Raw genomic sequence first — 16,927 nt, 5'->3', positions numbered from 1 at the left:
CCTCCGAATCCTGCAGCTTCCTGGCCATCATGGTGAGGAACTCGGGGAAGTCGATGGTGCCGTTGTTGTCGGTATCGATCTCCTTGATCATCTCCTTCAGCTCAGCCTCTGCAATAATGAAGCACATTAGCATGCAGCATCATGTGATGCGTGAGGGGCAGCGTTGTTGGAGACAGGGCGAGGAAGCAGAATGGCTGAGAGATGAAGCTGTCTGTCTCCTCAAGTGTGAAGTTACCTGTAGGGTTGGCGCCGAGGGACCTCATGACGGTGCCCAGCTCCTTGGACGTGATCTTGCCGTCGCCATCGCGGTCGAAGAGGGAGAAGGCCTCCTTGAACTCAGCAATCTGCTCCTCGCTCAACTGTTCCACCATCTTGTCTTCTTTGTGTGCCGTTGTCGGCTGCTTCGCTTTCTGATTTATATTTTAACCCTAATTTACGGCCAGCCAATCAGGCGCCACCAAAAACGCGTGGACACAGAAAGCGACGTCGCGCCGCCACCTTCACCGGCAACTGGAGTGTCTCCTCGACTCGCTACACTGTTGGGTACTTCATAAGATGTGGCTTTCTATGCAATATCTTTATTATTAGGTGGCTCACTTATGGTGGTTGGACGGAGGCCATGTCCGTGGCGGCGCTGCCTGGTGTGTTCGTGTGGCGGCTGGTGGAGCGGGTGGCGCCGACGGGTAGCTGGTGGTCGACGGACGGAACTGGGCGGCTGCGCCCGGTGGGAGGTTGAGGAGTGGGGCGTACATCAGGGCCTGGGCGGCGTGCGCGGCAGCCGCCTGACTGCCCGACGGGAAGTGGAGCGACTGCTGGAGGAGCTGGAGGAGCAGCTGCGGGTTGAGATGCGCCATGTGTGCGGCGGTCAGCTGCGCCGCGTAGGCGTGCTCGGGCGTCATCGCGCGCGCTGCGTTGGCGACTGCGGTCGCGTAGGGAAAGCCAGGCGGCGCAGGTGGCAGGGCTTGACCGACGCCCGCATAGTGGGCCGCGGATTGAGTGGTCGGGGCAGAGGCGGGCGTGGGCGTGGGCGTGGGCGGGGTGGAGGGGCGTGGAGAGGCCCGGGCTTGACTTGGCGGCTTTGCGGCAACAGTGCTCGAGGCCGCACGCAGCCCGCTGGGTGATGGCGGGAGGGGTACGTGCGGGAGGGACGGTGGGGGCGCAGGGACGCCAGCGATCGACGCTTGCCGCAGGGAACTGCCCAGAAAAAGGCTGGCCAGGCTGGGCAGGTGGGTCTGGTGGGGATCAGCGACCGCAGCCACGTTGCCCGGCCTGGCCGCCTTCCTGGGACGGTGCCTGTCGTCAGCGTTGTCGTCGTCTTCATCGTCATCGAGTACTATCTCTTCGAACTGTGCGGAGGTGGCCAGGCTCGGTCGGCTGCTCATCGAAGCAGAGAGCTTCTGCATTGTCGCCTCATCCAACGCGGGCAGCGCTGCGGGTGTCTTGGGAGCTGGTTTCGTGACTCGTTAGTTTGCACTCCAACCAAGGGCGTGTGGTTGTGGTGTGCGTAGTAGCTGGGACCGCCAACGCACCAGCATTCTCAGAGATAAGGCTCAGCAGGGCCGCGACGGCAGTGTCCTCCTCCTTCGGCGGTCCATTGCTTGTTGTCGAGTTCGTTGATGTCGCCGTTTTCAACTGGCTCGTACTCTTCTTTCGCTTGCCACGTCTCTCCTCCTCCTTTCGTTCTCTTCTCATCTCCTCCTCTTCTTTCTCCTCCTCGATCTTCGTCTTGTTCTTCTTCTGGTCTCTCTTCTTCTTCTCCTTCTTCTCCTGTTCTCTTTTCTCCTGTTCCAATTTCCGCTTGGCCTCCTCGGCGCGCAGCTTGGCCTCTCGTTCGAGCTTGGCCTTCTCCCGCTCCTCCCGCGACCGCAACGACCTCCTCAGCTCGCTTTCTCGCCGCTCCTTCCTCTCCTCTTCTTCCTTTTCCCTTTCCTTCTTTGCCATTTTCTCGTCCACCTTTCCCTGTTTCTCCTTCCGCCTCGTTGTCCGCAGCTGCTTCTCGTCCGCCTCCTCCGACTCAGAGTCCCTCTTGGCCCACCTCGTTCGGCGTTGCTGCTCGTCCTTCTTGGCTTCCGTGTCGCTGCTCTTGGCCGACCTGCGCAGCTTGCCCCGCCGGGTCTGCTGCTGCTGCTCCTCTTCCTCTTCGTCATCCCACTTCTCGTTCTCCTTGTGTTTCTTCCTCTTTCTCTCCTCTTTCTTGTTATCGCTCTCCTCATTTTCGTTATCGTTGGTGCTGTCTTCTTCCTCTTCCTCCTCCCAGTGGCTCCACAGCTGCAGGGACCGCAGCTCGGCCGACAGCCCGCGCCGCCTCTTCCGCACCACCTTCGCCGGTTTCCCTTGTGGTGCCTCCGCGTCGTTCCTCTCGGGCGCGTTTCCGCCGTCAGTTGTCGCCTTCTCCACTGCTTCATCCCCGTCCGCTTCGTCGGGCTCGGCGGCGTCCGAGCGCTCATCGGTGGCAGCCGCGCTCTCTTCAACGGCGCGCGGCTTCTGGTCGCCTCGGAGCAATGAGCGGAGGCGCTTGGCTGGGCGACTTACGCCGACGACGTTTGACCCCCTGGAGCTGTCTGGCTGCTCCTTTCCACGTGCCTGGTGGTCCATGTCATCATCGTCTGCCTCGTTCTTGATGTGGACCTTCTTGACCGCCTCCAGCGCCATCTCGCTCTCGCGGTCGCTGTCGCCGCGATTCTCCTGCCAAGGCCGCTTGGTCTTGCTGGATTCCTGCGTGGGCGACTGCGGCGGCGGGGTTGATGCGCCCTCCTCACTGTCAAGGCCCGGGGCCGGGCCAAGGGGAGAAACCTCATTGCGTTCGAGTGCCGAGAAGGCAGCGTCGCGGGCCTCCGAGCGTGTCTTCTCGTCGATGCTCTTCCAACTCGCAGGCATGCAAAGACAGCTTTTCCTCCTCGTGCCTGTGGTGGCGGACGGAAGATGGTGAGCCACTCGTGCGGTACGAGCACACAGCAATTCGCGTCCGGAGTACCTCGAGATAGACCGGACGCCACGGCGTCGATATGGTTGAGGCAGTAGACACAGGGTTTCTTGGGGTTGCACCAAGACAGACGTGAACGCTTGCGCACAGCAACATCGGCTGTGTCGTCAGTCGCAAAAGAGAAGGTCAGTCAGGTTGGTGAGATGGGGTGATCTGCATCTCATTACCTGTGTCAGGCTGGACCCCGTTCTTGGTGAGCAAGGATGTCAGCCATGGCAGGCGTCCCTCCACCGAGGCCACGGAGGACTGGGCGTTCTCACCCATGGCGTCTAGCCGCACCCCAAAGGTGACTTTGCTGGAGTCAAACGCAAAGGACCGGTCGCTTGTGTAGGGGATGCCCTTGAGGGAGAAACAATCCACGGAGAGCTACAGGAGAGTAAAGTCAGTTCGTCCGGAAGAGAAAAACGCTCACAATCCATGATGGGTGAGGGATGTTACCGATGGTAGCTTGGCACTCTTCGTAAACAGTTTGGCCATCAACAACATGTAGAGGCGCTTCGCGGGCGGCAGGCCGTTGTTGGCTGGGATAAAGGGATGGCACGCCCGATCGTGAGTGCAAATCAGGCGAGTTCGGTTGGGTAACAAAAAAAAAAAAAGGTGCCAGTCATCTTCCGGCTCGCCCGGGACTGCGAACATGTGCTTGGAGCCGTTTAGATGAAGGGCAGCACGCCAGTCGCCTGCGCGCACAGCGCCGTTTTCTGGGTTGTGCGCTTCACCATCGGGATCCCAGTACCACCGATACAAGGGTGGGTAGGCCCGTGGAAGGTGTCAGGCGCCCCTGCCCCTGCCGCAGCGTAAAGCTGGGGCCTCGGGCGTTGTATGCAGAGGAGGCAGCGACTGGGCGAGGTGAGGAGAGGTGATGGTGGTAGTACCGGAAAGGGCGTTGGGATAACGACGTTCGAGCGTCTTCTGGCCGGTCTCTTCGTCGCTCTCGCTGTCAGAGGCCGCACGGTCGTCTCCGCACTGCGAGTAGCCAGTAGCGAAGTCAATCAAATAATTGGTTTAGTAGATTTCCAGATGATGATATGATTATCATCTCATCTTTTTGGTAGTTCGATTGATAGTACCTTGCGGGCGTACTCGCCGTAGAGGAAGTTGTAGCACGGAGTACATACGAGAGGCGGTGTGTCTTCTTCCAACAGGCTCTGCGGCACGCTGGGGTGCAACGAGCGGTACTTGTCCTTCTTGCCTCTTTCGCTTAGACAGAACCCACACCGCACCGGCACCGGTGACGCCGCCATCACCGACGCCTCGGCTTCTGCCGGCTCAGCGCCATCATCATCGTCTGGCCGCAGTCGTGCCCTTGTTGTATCCATGTCGGGCGAGTTGAGGAATACTGGGCGTCGGTCGCCTTTTTTTTACAGGGCCACTTTCGTGGAGCCGTTACTCGGCGCAGTTTGCAAGACCTGCAGCTTCGGGCGGTTCTCCTGTCTTGATGAGGGCCAACTAACGTTAAGATGTTGATGGAGCAGCGCTGCGAACGGGGGGGGGGTTGCGGTGCTGTTGCGCTTGGCGGAGTACGTGAGTTAGCGGTTGGTCAGAGGTTGGGAAGCCGCGGTTTGGCCAGGTCTTATTGTCGACACACCCAGATCGGGCGAAGGCAAGGGAAATTCGCCCGCCCTGACCAGCCCGTACCACCACTACCCACGAGCTATACACCCTGTGGTCATGGGCACCGAAGAATGTTGCCTCCCTTTGTGATGTACGACCATAGCGTGGGGCGGACCATGAGGCCTCCTGTAGGAAAAAATTACCGGCCAATTTGACACAAGCTTCTAATTGGAAAGGCGCCAACCGCGTGTCGGTCAATTTATCAAGCTCGTAGCACTCCGGAGCACGTCATGTGTCGCTGTCCTCCTCTTCTTCTTTGGCGCGCGCAGCAGGCTTCTTGGTTCGCTTGGCGAGCCGTCTCTTCTTGGGAATTGGTTGGAAGTCGTCATCGTCATCGTATTCGGACTTTGGGTTCGTTGTCTTAGCGCGCCGAGGGGTTGCCTTCTTCGCCGAGGGGCTCTTAGGCTTTTGTTCGTCTTCCTCGCTCTCAGATTCTTTCTTCTTGCGCTTGGTTGCTGTCGCCTTCTTGGTGGGCTTCTTCTTTTCCTTCTCCGGAGCATCGGGTGCTGGGGGATAGGGCTCCGTCTTGCCCTCGAGGCTGTAAAGCAGCTTGACCTCTTCGCGGTACGAGCCCTGGTGTGAAGTAAGGCGCAAGCCGTTAAGCCGTCAGCGCCAAGCTCACATGGTCAGCACCAGGTCCGGTAGGCAAAGAGAACCTCTGGCGTCTCCAGGACCAGGGGTATGCCGTTCATTCGGTCGTCGTTCATGAGGCACCTGAACGCTTCGAGACCCACATATCCCTTGCCTGTTTCGGGCGCAAGGCGTCAGGCGAGTTCGGTTGGGGGGAAAAAAACAAAAAAAAACAGCTAAAAGACGCCCTACCAATGTTTTCATGTCTGTCAACCTTGCTGCCCAGGCCGGCCTTGCTGTCGTTCAAGTGGATCGCCTTCAAGTACTTGAGGCCTACCACTTCCTCGAACTGGGCAGCAAAAGTCAGGTTAAACAAAGAACCTCTACAGAAACGAACAAAAGGAGTGAACCTGCGCCATGGTGGCGTCGTAGGCCTCTTGTGTGCGGATATCGTAGCCTGCTGCAAACATGTGGCAGGTGTCAAGGCACACCCCAACGCGATCTGTTTTGATGATCGGGTCAGGGCTACAGTCACAACCAACAGTGTGGGCATGCATACCGGTGTTTGTGACGCCGTCAATGATCATTTTCAGCTCTTCAAAAGTCTTGCCAACCGCGTTGCCGCCACCTGCTGTGATCTCCAAGATCACCGAAACGTCGGCCACCTGGCTGTGCGCCTCGTTGATGGCGTCGGCGATCACTGATAACAGAAATGTAAGGGTGGCTGAGATCGGGACGAAGTGAAGCGCAGCAACGCACCTTTGCAGGATTCCGCAATTGATATCTTCCCCTTGGTGGATCCGGGGTGGATGTTGAGCATCTTGATGCCCAGAGTTCACACCTCTTCATCTCGTCGAGAAAGCACTCCTTACTCTTGGCTGGAGAAGATGATCAGTGGACTCCACAGCATACTGGCAAGTATACGTAACGAATCTACGCACCCAGCAACTCGCCTTCACCCTCAGCGCCATTGCACAGGTTGACTGCCAAACGAGCGCTCAGTAAAATAAACGTGCGGAGCAGAACAGGGCAAGTCTTGTACCAAGATAGTTGCCGTGGGGAAGCAGGCAGTTTGCATCGATGCCGTGCTTGGTCATCTGTCGTGCAAACTCTTCGATTACCTCGGCATCCGGCAGCTTGGGTGGTCTGAACGTTGCTTGCTCAGCCGGAAAAGTTCCAAAGGATGCTGTCGGTGGGGTGGGTGGCATACTTCCATGTGCGCTGGTTCTTCAAGAAGAAGGCGGCTGCACTCCCGCCTAATTCAGTTGTACGCTCAAAGATGCACGGCAGCCCGCCTCTGTCATCGGACCCTGACAGTCAGTCATGTGCTGGGACACAAACCAAGTTTTCAGTTTGGGGTTGGGTGCGTACTTAGTGCTGACGTGCATGCCGACCCTCTTCTCGCTTGTCTTGGCCTTGCTAGGCAAGTTGTGTTCGTCTATGACAGCTCGAGTAAAGAAGGGCGTGTTGCGGGGGGGGGGAGTGCTGACCGGTGCCAGTACCTTTCTCCATTGCGGCAGTGGCTAGCAGACGGTCGAAGCGCCTGCACGCTGACGATACGGGGGTGGTGTTGAGTGTTGGGCGTAGCAAGAGTGTCGTGCGGCTGGGCAAGGAACGCGTGAGCGCGGAGTCAGCGAAGAGGGAGCGTGCTTGGCGCCACATTGTTTTTCCTTTGATTTGCTTTTTTTTCTTACCCACGCCTTTCTTCTCCGGTGACAACCTCACGGAACGCGCAGTGGCGAGAAGATGGAACAGCCCGCTTCTTCCAAGGCCGCAAGAGCAGTCTTTGTGGTTCGCACCTGCTCACTTGCACTGTGTGAGTGCAAGCACACGTGCACGATTTTGGTGGACTGCCGCTCACTCGGCCCGGGGGGGGGAACGCTGCTCTTCGTCCTCTGCTGGCAACAGGTCTCGCAGTTGTATGTGAAGGCAGACAAGACAGATGCGCTCGAGGATATCGTCGAGGAGCTCAAGATCAGAGACCTGAGCAGGCAGGAAGAAGGTTTGCACCTCACTTCTTTCGTCCAAGCAACCGCACAACGCTTTGGTCTCATTGGGGCGACGGACAGGTTGCATGTTCTTCAACGTGCTCCAGGATGAAGACGACCCCACCATTGTATGCTTCACGGAGGGGGTACGTTGGCCCAACTCGCCGCAACTAGTGCCATCGCCGCGTTTATCAAACCTGGTCCCCTCTGCAGTGGCGTAGCGAGGAAGCAGCCGACAACCACCTCAAAAGCGAGCACATGAAGGTAGCAGATCCACGCCTGCTCATTCGATGGCTGCTCTAACCCATAGAGCTACTGACCTGGTGTGTGGTGTCCTCCGCAGAAACTGTTTGAACTTACGGAAGGGTTCGTGGAAAAGGTCGAGACAAAGCGAAGTGTACAACAATCGGCGTCGTCTGATGATGAAGAGGAGAACGACAATTGATCAATGGTGTGGCTAGAGTGCCTTCCACAGCAGTATGCATAGACGATTTGAAGTATCAGTTCTGTCGTGCTCTTCTAGCGAGGCCTTGGCTTGGCTCGTTGGGTGCACCGCGATCTCAAGTCGCTCAACCTCCTCCTCGACTCCAAGTGGAACGTCAAGGTCTCGGCCTTAGGCTCACCAGACACAAGGAAGCCCTCATCGCCGGCCGCCGCAACAGCAACAGCGGCGCTGCCGGCGCTACGTCTGCTTTTCTTTTTTATTTCATCAGTTTTCTTTTTGTTTTGGACCAAAACACAGAGGCGACGAATGGCGAAGAGGAGCAGAGCGCCGGCTACAGGCGCGAAGGCGCGGCTTTGCCTGCGTTGCTCCCCGCGCCTCCCCATAAAGCAGCCGCGCCCGCCTCTTCTTCACCATCTTCACCCCCGCCGACTACCTACCAACCGACCACTCCTTTCTGTACCGACCATGAGCCAGGACGTGCCCACCACTACTACTACCACTACGCCGCCCTCGTCGCCGGCAGCTGCGGCTCCTGCGAAGGGCAAGAAGAAGTCTGCTGCGGCTGCGAAGAAGGTGGTGAAGAAGCCGGCCCCGCCGAAGAAGACGATCGACAAGAAGGCGAAGACGGACAAGAAGAAGGCCGACAAGAAGGAGAAGAAGGGCACGAAGAGCAAGAAGGCGACGAAGAGCAAGAAGGAGAAGAAGGCCACCAAGAGCAAGAAGGGCGCCGAGAAGAAGGTCAAGGACGCCAACGAGCCCAAGCGCCCCATGACCTCCTACCTCCACTTCTGTACGTGCGGCCTTTTCGCTTTTCGTAGTCGCGCTACTCGCTTTCGTAAGTCGTCGTAGAAGAAGAACTTCAGCTAAGCCTCTACTTCATCGTCTTGCTCGTGCTCGTCCAGGTGCGGCTTCGAGAGCCGAGGTGGTCAAGAAGCAGCCGGAGCTGAAGGGCATCGAGGTGGCCAAGGCCCTGGGCGCGATGTGGAGGGAGCTGTCCGACGAGGGCAAGAAGCCCTACATCGACCTCAGCGCCGGGGACAAGAAGCGCTACGAGAAGGAGATGGATACCTACAAGTCCGGCATCACCGCCTCCGAGGAGTAAGCGCACCACATACTCGCGAGTAGTACGTATCACTTCATACAAGTCGAGAGCGATGAAGAAGATGAAGAAGAAGAAGGCTACGTCGCAACTGTAAAGAAGAGCTCTTTCGTTTCGGAATGAACTAAGTACTACGAGAAGAGAACGCTTTTGTGAAGCTAGTCCTTCTTCTTCCACTCCTCCTTGGAGGAGAAGTCGTGCGAGTAGATCATCTTCTTGGTCATGCCGCCGTCGATCACCATGTTCTGGCCCGTCATGAAGCCCGACTTCCTGCTGTCGCTCAAGAAGAGGCACGCCTCCGCAATGTCGTCCGGCCGTCCCACTCGCCCAGCGGGATGCTGCGATTATGTAGAGAGTCTCGTGTAGTCAGCCCAGACTGCAATGAACATAAGGCGAAGAAGAAGAAGAAGAACAAGACCTGCTTGTGGTCAGTCTCGTCGAGCGTGGGCTGCTGGGCCTTGCCCGCCTTCTGCCAGTCTCGAACCTCGATCCAGCCCGGGCTGGAGCGTGGGGCCACAGTAGTCAGAAAAGAGGCGGTCGATGGATCGGACATGCAGCAGGGTAGGTTTCACGCACCAGATGGAGTTGACGCGAATGCCGAACTCGCCGAGCGACACGGCCATGGAGTGGGTGAGACCGAGCACAGCGCCCTTGCTGGCCGAGTAGGCCTCCGTGTTGGGCTCGGATTGAAGAGCCCTGCAGCCGCGGTTGTGAGAGGTGTGTGTCAGACTGGCTCATCACGGAGCTCCAGGAAGCTATGATGAAGAGCTGCACCTGGTGGAAGCGATGTTGACGATGGCGCCTCCCTTGCCGCTCTTCTTCATGGCCTGCTCGACCACGTGCTTGGCGCACAGGTAGGGACCCCTGGAAGCCGGTGTGTGTCGTGTCGAGTCAGCTTTCACAGCCGCGAGGCGCTTGGGTTGCTGCAGCAAAACGAGCGCACTCACCGAACGTTGATCGCCATCACGCGGTCAAAGAGGTCCACTGCGTTATCCTCGAACATCGAGCCGAACCAGCTCACCCCCGCGTTGTTGATCAGCACGTCCACACCACCTGTTTGGGGGGTGGGGGGATAAGTTAGAGCTGTCCCCCCCGAGGGGCGTGAAAGGTGCCCCGCCGCAACCTACCAAAGGTACTGATAGTCGTCTCAACCAAGCGCTTAACGTCTTCGTCCTTGCTGACGTCCGCCTCCACGAAGAGGACCTGGGCACCGAACTGCTCCTTGATGTACTGCTCGTTCTCGCGGCCTGCCCGTCAGTAGCACGCGACATGTTTGAGCGTCGGTCAGTGTCAGCACTTCAGTGCCGGGGGGCAAAGAGGTGGGGCGCACCGGCTTCGGCGTCAAGGTCTACGACCACCACATTGGCTCCCTCACGGGCAAACGCCCTGCTGATGGCTCGTCCCAGCCCGGCGCCCGAGCCCGTCACGATCACCGTCTTGCCCGCGAACTCACACTTCTCCATGTTCGTCGGTCGTTCTTTTATCTCGCCGATGAAAAGAGAGAAAAGGAGAAAATCGAAAAAGAAATGCGAGTTTCCCGGATGCACTTCCCGCCAACCAGACAAAGGGACCCTCATTTGCCGGCCCATAAAAGCGCCTCGGCTTCTCGTGGCCAGGTTCCTCTTCGCACAACAACAACAGCTGTTCTACGGCGCTGAGCACCTCACCCTCGTCATCTTCAACTCAACCCAGGTTTCATAATGCTCAGGACTGTTCCTTTGGCTTCGTCTCGCGTGGCTGTATGGCCCTCGCTGCCCCTTTGCTGCAGATTAGAAATGCATTGGACTGATCGTTGACTGTTGCTTCGGTGTAGGGCACTACCGCGCACGGCCTGTCGGCTGCGAGGGCTCTTGCCACCCTGGTGCGTTGACTATCTCCTTGTGATCTTGTAAATCAAGTAATTGAATCTGACGTCGCCCTGAATCGAATTTTGATCCACCACAGCCTAAGATCAAGCACACCAAGCTGTTCATCGACAACGAGTGGGTGAGCTCTTCGTCGGGAAGCACCTTCCAGACTGTTAACCCCACCAACGAGGAGGTTCTGGCCGACATTCACGAAGCTGGCGAGGCCGACGTTGAGCGTGCTGTCGCATCGGGTATGGATGTTTTTCTGAATTCAGTGAAGGAGCTGCCCCAGCTTGAAATCTTTGTGTTGACCCCTCCCCCGCTCCACAACTCAGCCCGCCATGCGTTCGACAAGGGTCCTTGGTCGAAGGCCACCTGCTACGATCGTTCCAACCTGCTCAACCGTCTGGCCGACCTGGTCGAGCTGCACAGGGACGAGCTCGCCGCTCTCGAGTCGGCGGACAACGGTAAGCCCGTCCACATCGCCAACGCCGTACGTTTCGCCTTTTCTCTCTTCCTTACGCACGGGAGCATGCAGCGCTATTCGTTCTCACCCAGATCCCTCGGCTCGCCACAGGCCGACGTGGGCCTTACCATTCAGTGCCTGCGTTACTACGCCGGCTGGGCCGACAAGATCTCGGGCAAGACCATCCCCACCGCCTCCAACGACTACTTCACTTACACCCGCAAGGAGCCGATTGGCGTGGCCGCTCAGATCAGTGCGCTTTCTCCACCCGGCGCTCGTGCGCGTGCTGAATCCCTAGCTGACTGACTGTCTCTTCATGTCTCCTCCCCTGCTAGTCCCCTGGAACTTCCCTCTGCTGATGGCCGCCTGGAAGCTCGCCCCCGTGCTGGCCACTGGCTGCGTGAGCATCCTGAAGCCCGCCGAGCAGACCCCTCTGACCGCCCTCAGGCTCGCTGAGCTCATCAGGGAGGCCGGCTACCCTGCTGGTGTCGTCAACGTTCTGCCCGGTCAGGGCAACGCTGGCGCCCTCCTTGCTAAGCACAACCTCGTACGTTTTCTTGCTCAGCCGTAGCAGCTCCTTTTCATTGAGGAGGGATCTCTAACTCAAGTACCTACTTTCCTGGTACATCTGCAGGTGGACAAGGTGGCCTTCACCGGCTCCACTGAGGTCGGCCACAAGATCCTGGCTGCCTCGGCGGCCAGCAACCTGAAGCGCGTGACGCTCGAGCTCGGCGGCAAGTCCCCCAACATCGTTCTCCCCGACGCTGACCTCAAGGAGGCCATCGCTGGCGCCCACTTTGGCCTCTTCTTCAACCACGGCCAAGTGTGCACTGCTGGTACTACTGGCTGGCCGCATCACCCCACGCCCCGTGGGCCACTCGCTTCTAACCCACAAACTCCCTCTTTCAAATTCAGGTTCGCGTGTGTTCGTGCACAAGAAGCAGTACGACGAGTTCGTTGAGAAGAGCACTGAGCTCGCCAAGAAGAGGAGAGTCGGCAACCCTCTCCACGCCGAGACCGAGCAGGGTCCCCAGGTCTCGCAGGAGCAGATGGAGCGCATTCTGCACTTCATCAACATCGGCCAGAAGGAGGGCGCCAGCATGACTGCCGGCGGTGCCCGCGTGGGCGACAAGGGCTACTTCGTGGCCCCCACTGTCTTCGCCGACGTGTCCGACAACATGACCATCGCCCGTGAGGAGATCTTCGGCCCCGTGATGTCGATCATGAAGTACTCCGAGCTCGACGAGGTCATCGAGTGTGCCAATGACTCCGTCTACGGTCTCGCCGCCGGTGTCTGGACCAGGGACGTCGGCAAGGCTCACTACGTCGCCAGCAAGCTCAGGGCCGGCACCGTGTGGGTCAACTGTACGTTTAAACTGCTGTCTTCTTCTTCGCTTGTGCTGCGCACTGCACGTCAAGAAGCTGACCGTCGCCTTGCTCGTCCAACCTTGAAGGCTTCAACGTCTACGATAGCGCGCAGCCCTTCGGTGGCTTCAAGAGGAGCGGCATGGGCCGTGAGCTCGGCGAGGAGGCCCTTGCCAACTACCTGGAGCACAAGAGCGTCACCACCAAGCTCTTCTAAGCCCGGTCTCTTTCGTCGGCCTCCGTCTGTGTAGGCAGGCCTCTTGCCCCATTGGATTTGTGTGCCTCGCCTTTTTTTCTGTTTAGCTTGTAGTTCAGCTGAAGCGACCCAAGGGTCTGTAATCAATCACATCCCCACCATGAAAGCGTCACCTCTTTTGATGCAAGCCTTCATCTTCGTGAAAGCGCCACCGCCTGTGCGCAAGACACAGTTTGTCGACATTGGTTATTAATTTAGCAGCTGCGGCGTCTCGTGGCGACTTCGTTCTTTTTGAAGTGGTTGCTCGAAGCTTGAACGTCACACGAACCAACCTTATCGGTGTTCCTCTCGCGATCAAGGAGAAGAAGAAGAGGATTCAAGTTGGACTCGAGAGTCGACTTGCTTTTGAGAGATGCAGCAGCCTCCCACGACGCCGCCTCAGCGCGCTAAGCCTCCGACCCCCGCACGCCCCGTCAATCGGCCCACCCTCCTGCAGGGGGGCGGGGGCGCTCCTCCCATATCGGGTGGTGCGCCGTCGGGCGGGGCTCCCCTCAAATCTGGGGTCAGCCGGCGAGGCGGCCCCGCTGCGCCCCTCCCGGCGCACTTCTACGCCATCCGCGATCTTGTCCAAAGCGAACAGCGCTACGTCGCCACCCTCAACACTCTTGTTCACGTACGATACCATCCCTCTCAAGATCAATCAAGACGCAGAAATTTAACATCTTGCGGGGGGGGGACGTGATGATGGATTTACAAAAAAAAGGGCTTTTTGGAGCCACTGCGCAAGGAGGGGATTGTGAGTCAGGAGGATGAGGCCGCGCTGGTGGGTCCCGTGGAGCGCCTTCTTCAAGTCAACAGCGAACTCAGCCAGAAGCTGAGCCCGCCAGGCGAGGTCATCTCTCTGCTTCGCGTCGTCGAAGTCTTTGCTGAAGTGGTACTACACACGCCTCTTTTTTGTTTTATTTTTCAAACATTTATATTTTTATTTGAGCGTTGTGTTTGTGTGGCTGATGACGTTGATGGTGGTGGCGACGGTGGTGATGATGGCGGTGGTGAACGAGCAGATGGAGCCTCTGGTGAAGGTCTACGAGGAGTACTGTGCCAATTACAAGCGGGCCAAGGACAAGCTCAACGCCCTCATCCAGGACCCGATCTTCTGCACGTTCATTGAGGTGCGGCGTCCACAACATCAACACCTACAGTGAGCCTGCCAGGACCTAACAGGCCGCCCGTTCGCTGTTGTCTCATCGTCTGCAGAAACTCGAGGTCGTGAATCAGTTCAACCTCTACATGCTACGGAGCTTCCTCATCCAGCCGCTGCAGAGGTACACCATTCACGACACACACGACACAACACGACACACCACGACACGACACGACACACAACATGACACACACGACACTCACTCTGGCAATATCATGCGACGTGTACGACCACCAGGATCTGCCACTACCCGCTGACGCTGAAGGAGCTGACGAAGTACCTGCCGGCGGAAGCCGACCCGGGCAAATGGAAGGAGACCATTCTCCGGCTGGAGAGCACCGCCACCGCCATCAATCTCAGCAAGGCCGAAGCCAAGGACATCGAGAAGCTGTTCGACATCGAGAAGAAGCTCGACGGCCTCGAGGTGCGCCAGCAAAGCCGTGTTTTGTGGGTCAATCAACTGATGGTGTGTGGCCGACCCCCCCCCAAATCTCACTTGCAAAATGCTACACAACACAGACCCAGATCGCGTTGGCCGGTCGCAAGTTGGTGTTGGAGGGTCCGCTGAAGATCAAGAAGAAGCAGGTCAAGGACGGCCACGTCTACCTCTTCAAGTACGGCCTTGGCCTTGCATCGACCCGATTGCTAAAGTTGAGCTTACCTTTAACGGTCCATATGTGGTGTATGGCAGTGACGCGTTGGTGCTCTCCAAGACAGCTGGCGCCAAGGCCTCCTTCGCGGGCTTCGCCGCGCTCAACAAGTGCGTTGTCCGCATTCTCGAAGACTTTGACAGTACGCCCTCCCCCCATTTTTTAACTCCTATCTACCAATGATTTCTTTCGAGGCTCAACTCCGACGTCTCTCTATACCTTTCCCTCTTCTTCAACACAGAAACGGCGACGGGCAAGCACGGCTTCGAGATCACCAATCTGGACACCCACAAGAAGTGGCAGTTCTATTGCCAGAACAGCGAAGAGCGGCAGAAGTGGGTGCAGAAGATCCACGACGCCACGTCGGCCCTGCTGTCGATCGGCAGCTCGGTGTGGGGCAGCGTGGCCGCCCGCGCCTCGGCCGCCGGCGATGACGCCGCCGCGCCGGAGAGCCTCGTCAAGCTGAACGAGCGCGTCGGTGAGCTCGAGCAGGAGCGCCAGCAGATGGCCGAAGAGCTCAACGCCTTCCGCTTCGTGCTGCGCGGCGAGCGCAACGAGAAGCTCAACCTCATGGAGAGCAACTTCTCGCTCTCGTCCAAGTCCAACAAGCAGAAGCTGCTCATCAACAAGCTGTGGAACCACCTGCGCAGCGGCGCCAAGCTGGGCGACGCCGAGCTCAAGGTGCTCGAGGCCGAGGTCAAGGACCTCCTGGGCACCCTCGCCATCGGCGCCGGGACCGTGGCCGGCTCGCCCCAGCCGCCCAGCAGCGACAAGCAGCGTGGCGCCTTCTTCAAGAACTCGCCAAAGCCCGCCGCCGCCGCCGCCGGGTCGTCATCGTCCATCATGGCCTCGGAGCGCAAGAGCAACGCCGACGACAGCCCCGCCTTCTACCACGCCTCCAAGCACTCGTCGCCCTATTACTACTACGCCGAGAAGCAAGAAGAGGGTAGGCCCTCGTCCCTGCCCCACTTGGCCGTGTGTTCTTCGACCTGACCAACACACACGACACACAACACAGGCGACGTCAGCGCGGAGGAGGTGAATCTGTTCCAGTACATCACCCGGGACGACGAGACCGACGAGGGCGACGAGCGGAGGGCCTCCGTGGCCGGCGATGACAAGCAGAGGCGGGTCAGCGTGGCCAAACCCGCCCCCGGGGCCTCCCTCACGCAGAAGGTACCTTCTTGCTTGCGCCCATCCATCTGAGCGCTCATGCTTGGCATTCTTTGGCTGACGTCACCGCGGGGTGGTCGCAACCAGATCGAGCTGCCGGATGACGTCATCAAGGTGGGCTATCTGTCGAAGAAGGGAGCCAAGAGGAGGAACTGGAAGGACCGCTGGTTCATCCTGAAGAAGGAGTCGATCGGTTACTACGCGAGCCCGTCGGACGCGACGCCGAAGGGCACCATCTCGCTGCGGCGGTGCTCGGTGTTCAACTCCACCCGGAAGCCGTTCTGCTTCCACGTCTCCAACTTGAACCGCGACTACTACATCGTGGCCAAAAACCAGCAGGAGCAGAAGGAGTGGATGGAGGCCATCACCGCCTGCATCGACGAGCTCAAGAAAGAGGTATAACTCATAACCAGCACATGACACGACACGCGGCACACGACACGACACAGGACACGCACCGGGCCTAACACGCGCGTGTGCGTGATCAGGAGGAAGAGCAGCCTGAGGCTGCGGCGGCGGAACAGCAGAGGTCGGCCTACCAGGCCGGCGCCGAGAAGGAGGGCACGCTCATGTACGAGGAGAGCCCCGGCCGGTGGCTCAGCAACTGGCTCTCGCTCAAGGAGGGCCGGCTCTATCTCTTCGGCAGCCGAACGGTGCGGCGCAGTGGCCCCCTCTTGTGTCCCTCTTCGTCTGGCGTGATCGGACTTAAACTCAACGATTTTTATGTCCGAACTCTCTCACACACGCACCGCAGGACGCCTGGCCGCACGGAGTGATCGAGCTCGAGGGCTGTGCGGTGGAGGTGGAGTCCGCCAAGCCCGAGGAGGAGAAGAAGAAAAAGAAGAAGGGTCAGTTCGTGTTCCTCATCATGAACCCGACCGTCGGCTCCACCCGATTCTGTGGTGCGTCGGAGCGGGAGCGCGCCGAGTGGGTCACCGCCATCGACATGGCCTGCAGGAATGCCGGTGCGTCCACAACCATCATCACCATCACCATCACCATCATCACCATCATTGCGGTGTTGTTGTGGTGTTGGGTGCTAACGCTCCATGTGCGCCCTGTGTCCGGTGAGCAGAAGCGGTGAAGAAGGCCGAGGAGGAAGCAGAGGCCAAGGCTGCGGCGGAGGAACAGACCGAAGACGACGAGGCCGCCAAGCTGCGCGCCCTCCTCCAACTCTACGCCCTCCGCGTCTAGACCAGCCGCCCGATTCCCTTTGGGCCAACCCCGAGCGAGCGGTGCATCCGCCATACAACTTGTACTTCTTCTTCAACCCTGTCGCAACCACATCACGCCAAGAACTCTGTAGCAACGGAACACAACAACAATAAAT

The 16,927-nt window shown here is 58.7% G+C and overlaps 9 protein-coding genes across 9 annotated transcripts; 4 read left to right on the top strand and 5 right to left on the bottom strand.

The window, feature by feature from the left end:
* Nucleotides 1–43: 43 nt before the first annotated feature.
* Nucleotides 44–371, bottom strand: ACA1_280720 (calmodulin, putative; the record flags this gene model as incomplete). Its single annotated transcript, XM_004344711.1, has 2 exons — nt 44–108; nt 236–371. Coding segments are annotated over 2 exons (201 nt in total), but the record flags the coding sequence as incomplete, so codon positions are not given.
* A 222-nt stretch (nt 372–593) lies between these two features.
* On the bottom strand, nt 594–3,469 carry ACA1_280710 (uncharacterized protein; the record flags this gene model as incomplete). The annotated part of the gene is made up of 5 exons (XM_004344710.1): nt 594–1,429; nt 1,530–2,903; nt 2,975–3,082; nt 3,151–3,349; nt 3,422–3,469. 5 exons carry the CDS (start codon nt 3,467–3,469, stop codon nt 594–596), a joined length of 2,565 nt encoding a protein of 854 aa, XP_004344760.1.
* Nucleotides 3,470–3,633: 164 nt separating this feature from the next.
* On the bottom strand, nt 3,634–4,224 carry ACA1_280700 (uncharacterized protein; the record flags this gene model as incomplete). The annotated part of the gene is made up of 3 exons (XM_004344709.1): nt 3,634–3,761; nt 3,856–3,946; nt 4,051–4,224. 3 exons carry the CDS (start codon nt 4,222–4,224, stop codon nt 3,634–3,636), a joined length of 393 nt encoding a protein of 130 aa, XP_004344759.1.
* A 598-nt stretch (nt 4,225–4,822) lies between these two features.
* ACA1_280690 (apurinic endonuclease (APN1) subfamily protein) lies at nt 4,823–5,984 on the bottom strand (the record flags this gene model as incomplete). The annotated part of the gene is made up of 6 exons (XM_004344708.1): nt 4,823–5,167; nt 5,251–5,339; nt 5,417–5,513; nt 5,575–5,621; nt 5,724–5,864; nt 5,924–5,984. The coding sequence occupies 6 exons, from the start codon at nt 5,982–5,984 to the stop codon at nt 4,823–4,825; spliced, it is 780 nt and encodes a 259-aa protein (XP_004344758.1).
* A 926-nt stretch (nt 5,985–6,910) lies between these two features.
* ACA1_280680 (antibiotic biosynthesis monooxygenase subfamily protein) lies at nt 6,911–7,597 on the top strand (the record flags this gene model as incomplete). Its single annotated transcript, XM_004344707.1, has 5 exons — nt 6,911–6,955; nt 7,073–7,166; nt 7,234–7,298; nt 7,366–7,416; nt 7,496–7,597. The coding sequence occupies 5 exons, from the start codon at nt 6,911–6,913 to the stop codon at nt 7,595–7,597; spliced, it is 357 nt and encodes a 118-aa protein (XP_004344757.1).
* Nucleotides 7,598–8,062: 465 nt separating this feature from the next.
* ACA1_280670 (HMG (high mobility group) box domain containing protein) lies at nt 8,063–8,699 on the top strand (the record flags this gene model as incomplete). The annotated part of the gene is made up of 2 exons (XM_004344706.1): nt 8,063–8,387; nt 8,500–8,699. 2 exons carry the CDS (start codon nt 8,063–8,065, stop codon nt 8,697–8,699), a joined length of 525 nt encoding a protein of 174 aa, XP_004344756.1.
* A 155-nt stretch (nt 8,700–8,854) lies between these two features.
* Nucleotides 8,855–10,159, bottom strand: ACA1_280660 (shortchain dehydrogenase/reductase SDR, putative; the record flags this gene model as incomplete). The annotated part of the gene is made up of 7 exons (XM_004344705.1): nt 8,855–9,034; nt 9,115–9,196; nt 9,273–9,392; nt 9,471–9,560; nt 9,644–9,749; nt 9,833–9,943; nt 10,027–10,159. The coding sequence occupies 7 exons, from the start codon at nt 10,157–10,159 to the stop codon at nt 8,855–8,857; spliced, it is 822 nt and encodes a 273-aa protein (XP_004344755.1).
* A 237-nt stretch (nt 10,160–10,396) lies between these two features.
* On the top strand, nt 10,397–12,591 carry ACA1_280650 (aldehyde dehydrogenase, mitochondrial, putative; the record flags this gene model as incomplete). Its single annotated transcript, XM_004344704.1, has 9 exons — nt 10,397–10,408; nt 10,510–10,557; nt 10,641–10,794; nt 10,819–11,036; nt 11,082–11,262; nt 11,345–11,556; nt 11,644–11,845; nt 11,925–12,374; nt 12,464–12,591. 9 exons carry the CDS (start codon nt 10,397–10,399, stop codon nt 12,589–12,591), a joined length of 1,605 nt encoding a protein of 534 aa, XP_004344754.1.
* A 391-nt stretch (nt 12,592–12,982) lies between these two features.
* ACA1_280640 (PH domain/RhoGEF domain containing protein) lies at nt 12,983–16,791 on the top strand (the record flags this gene model as incomplete). Its single annotated transcript, XM_004344703.1, has 13 exons — nt 12,983–13,243; nt 13,334–13,504; nt 13,635–13,742; nt 13,828–13,895; nt 14,012–14,198; nt 14,294–14,388; nt 14,466–14,566; nt 14,666–15,370; nt 15,443–15,600; nt 15,685–15,993; nt 16,086–16,250; nt 16,352–16,562; nt 16,673–16,791. 13 exons carry the CDS (start codon nt 12,983–12,985, stop codon nt 16,789–16,791), a joined length of 2,658 nt encoding a protein of 885 aa, XP_004344753.1.
* Nucleotides 16,792–16,927: the final 136 nt, after the last annotated feature.

Source organism: Acanthamoeba castellanii, assembly GCF_000313135.1.
Source record: "Acanthamoeba castellanii str. Neff unplaced genomic scaffold scf7180000084776, whole genome shotgun sequence".
Classification (NCBI taxonomy): Eukaryota; Discosea; order Longamoebia; family Acanthamoebidae; genus Acanthamoeba; species Acanthamoeba castellanii.
Note: the sequence above shows the minus strand (reverse complement) of the source record. Positions and strands in the feature narration are given on the sequence as shown.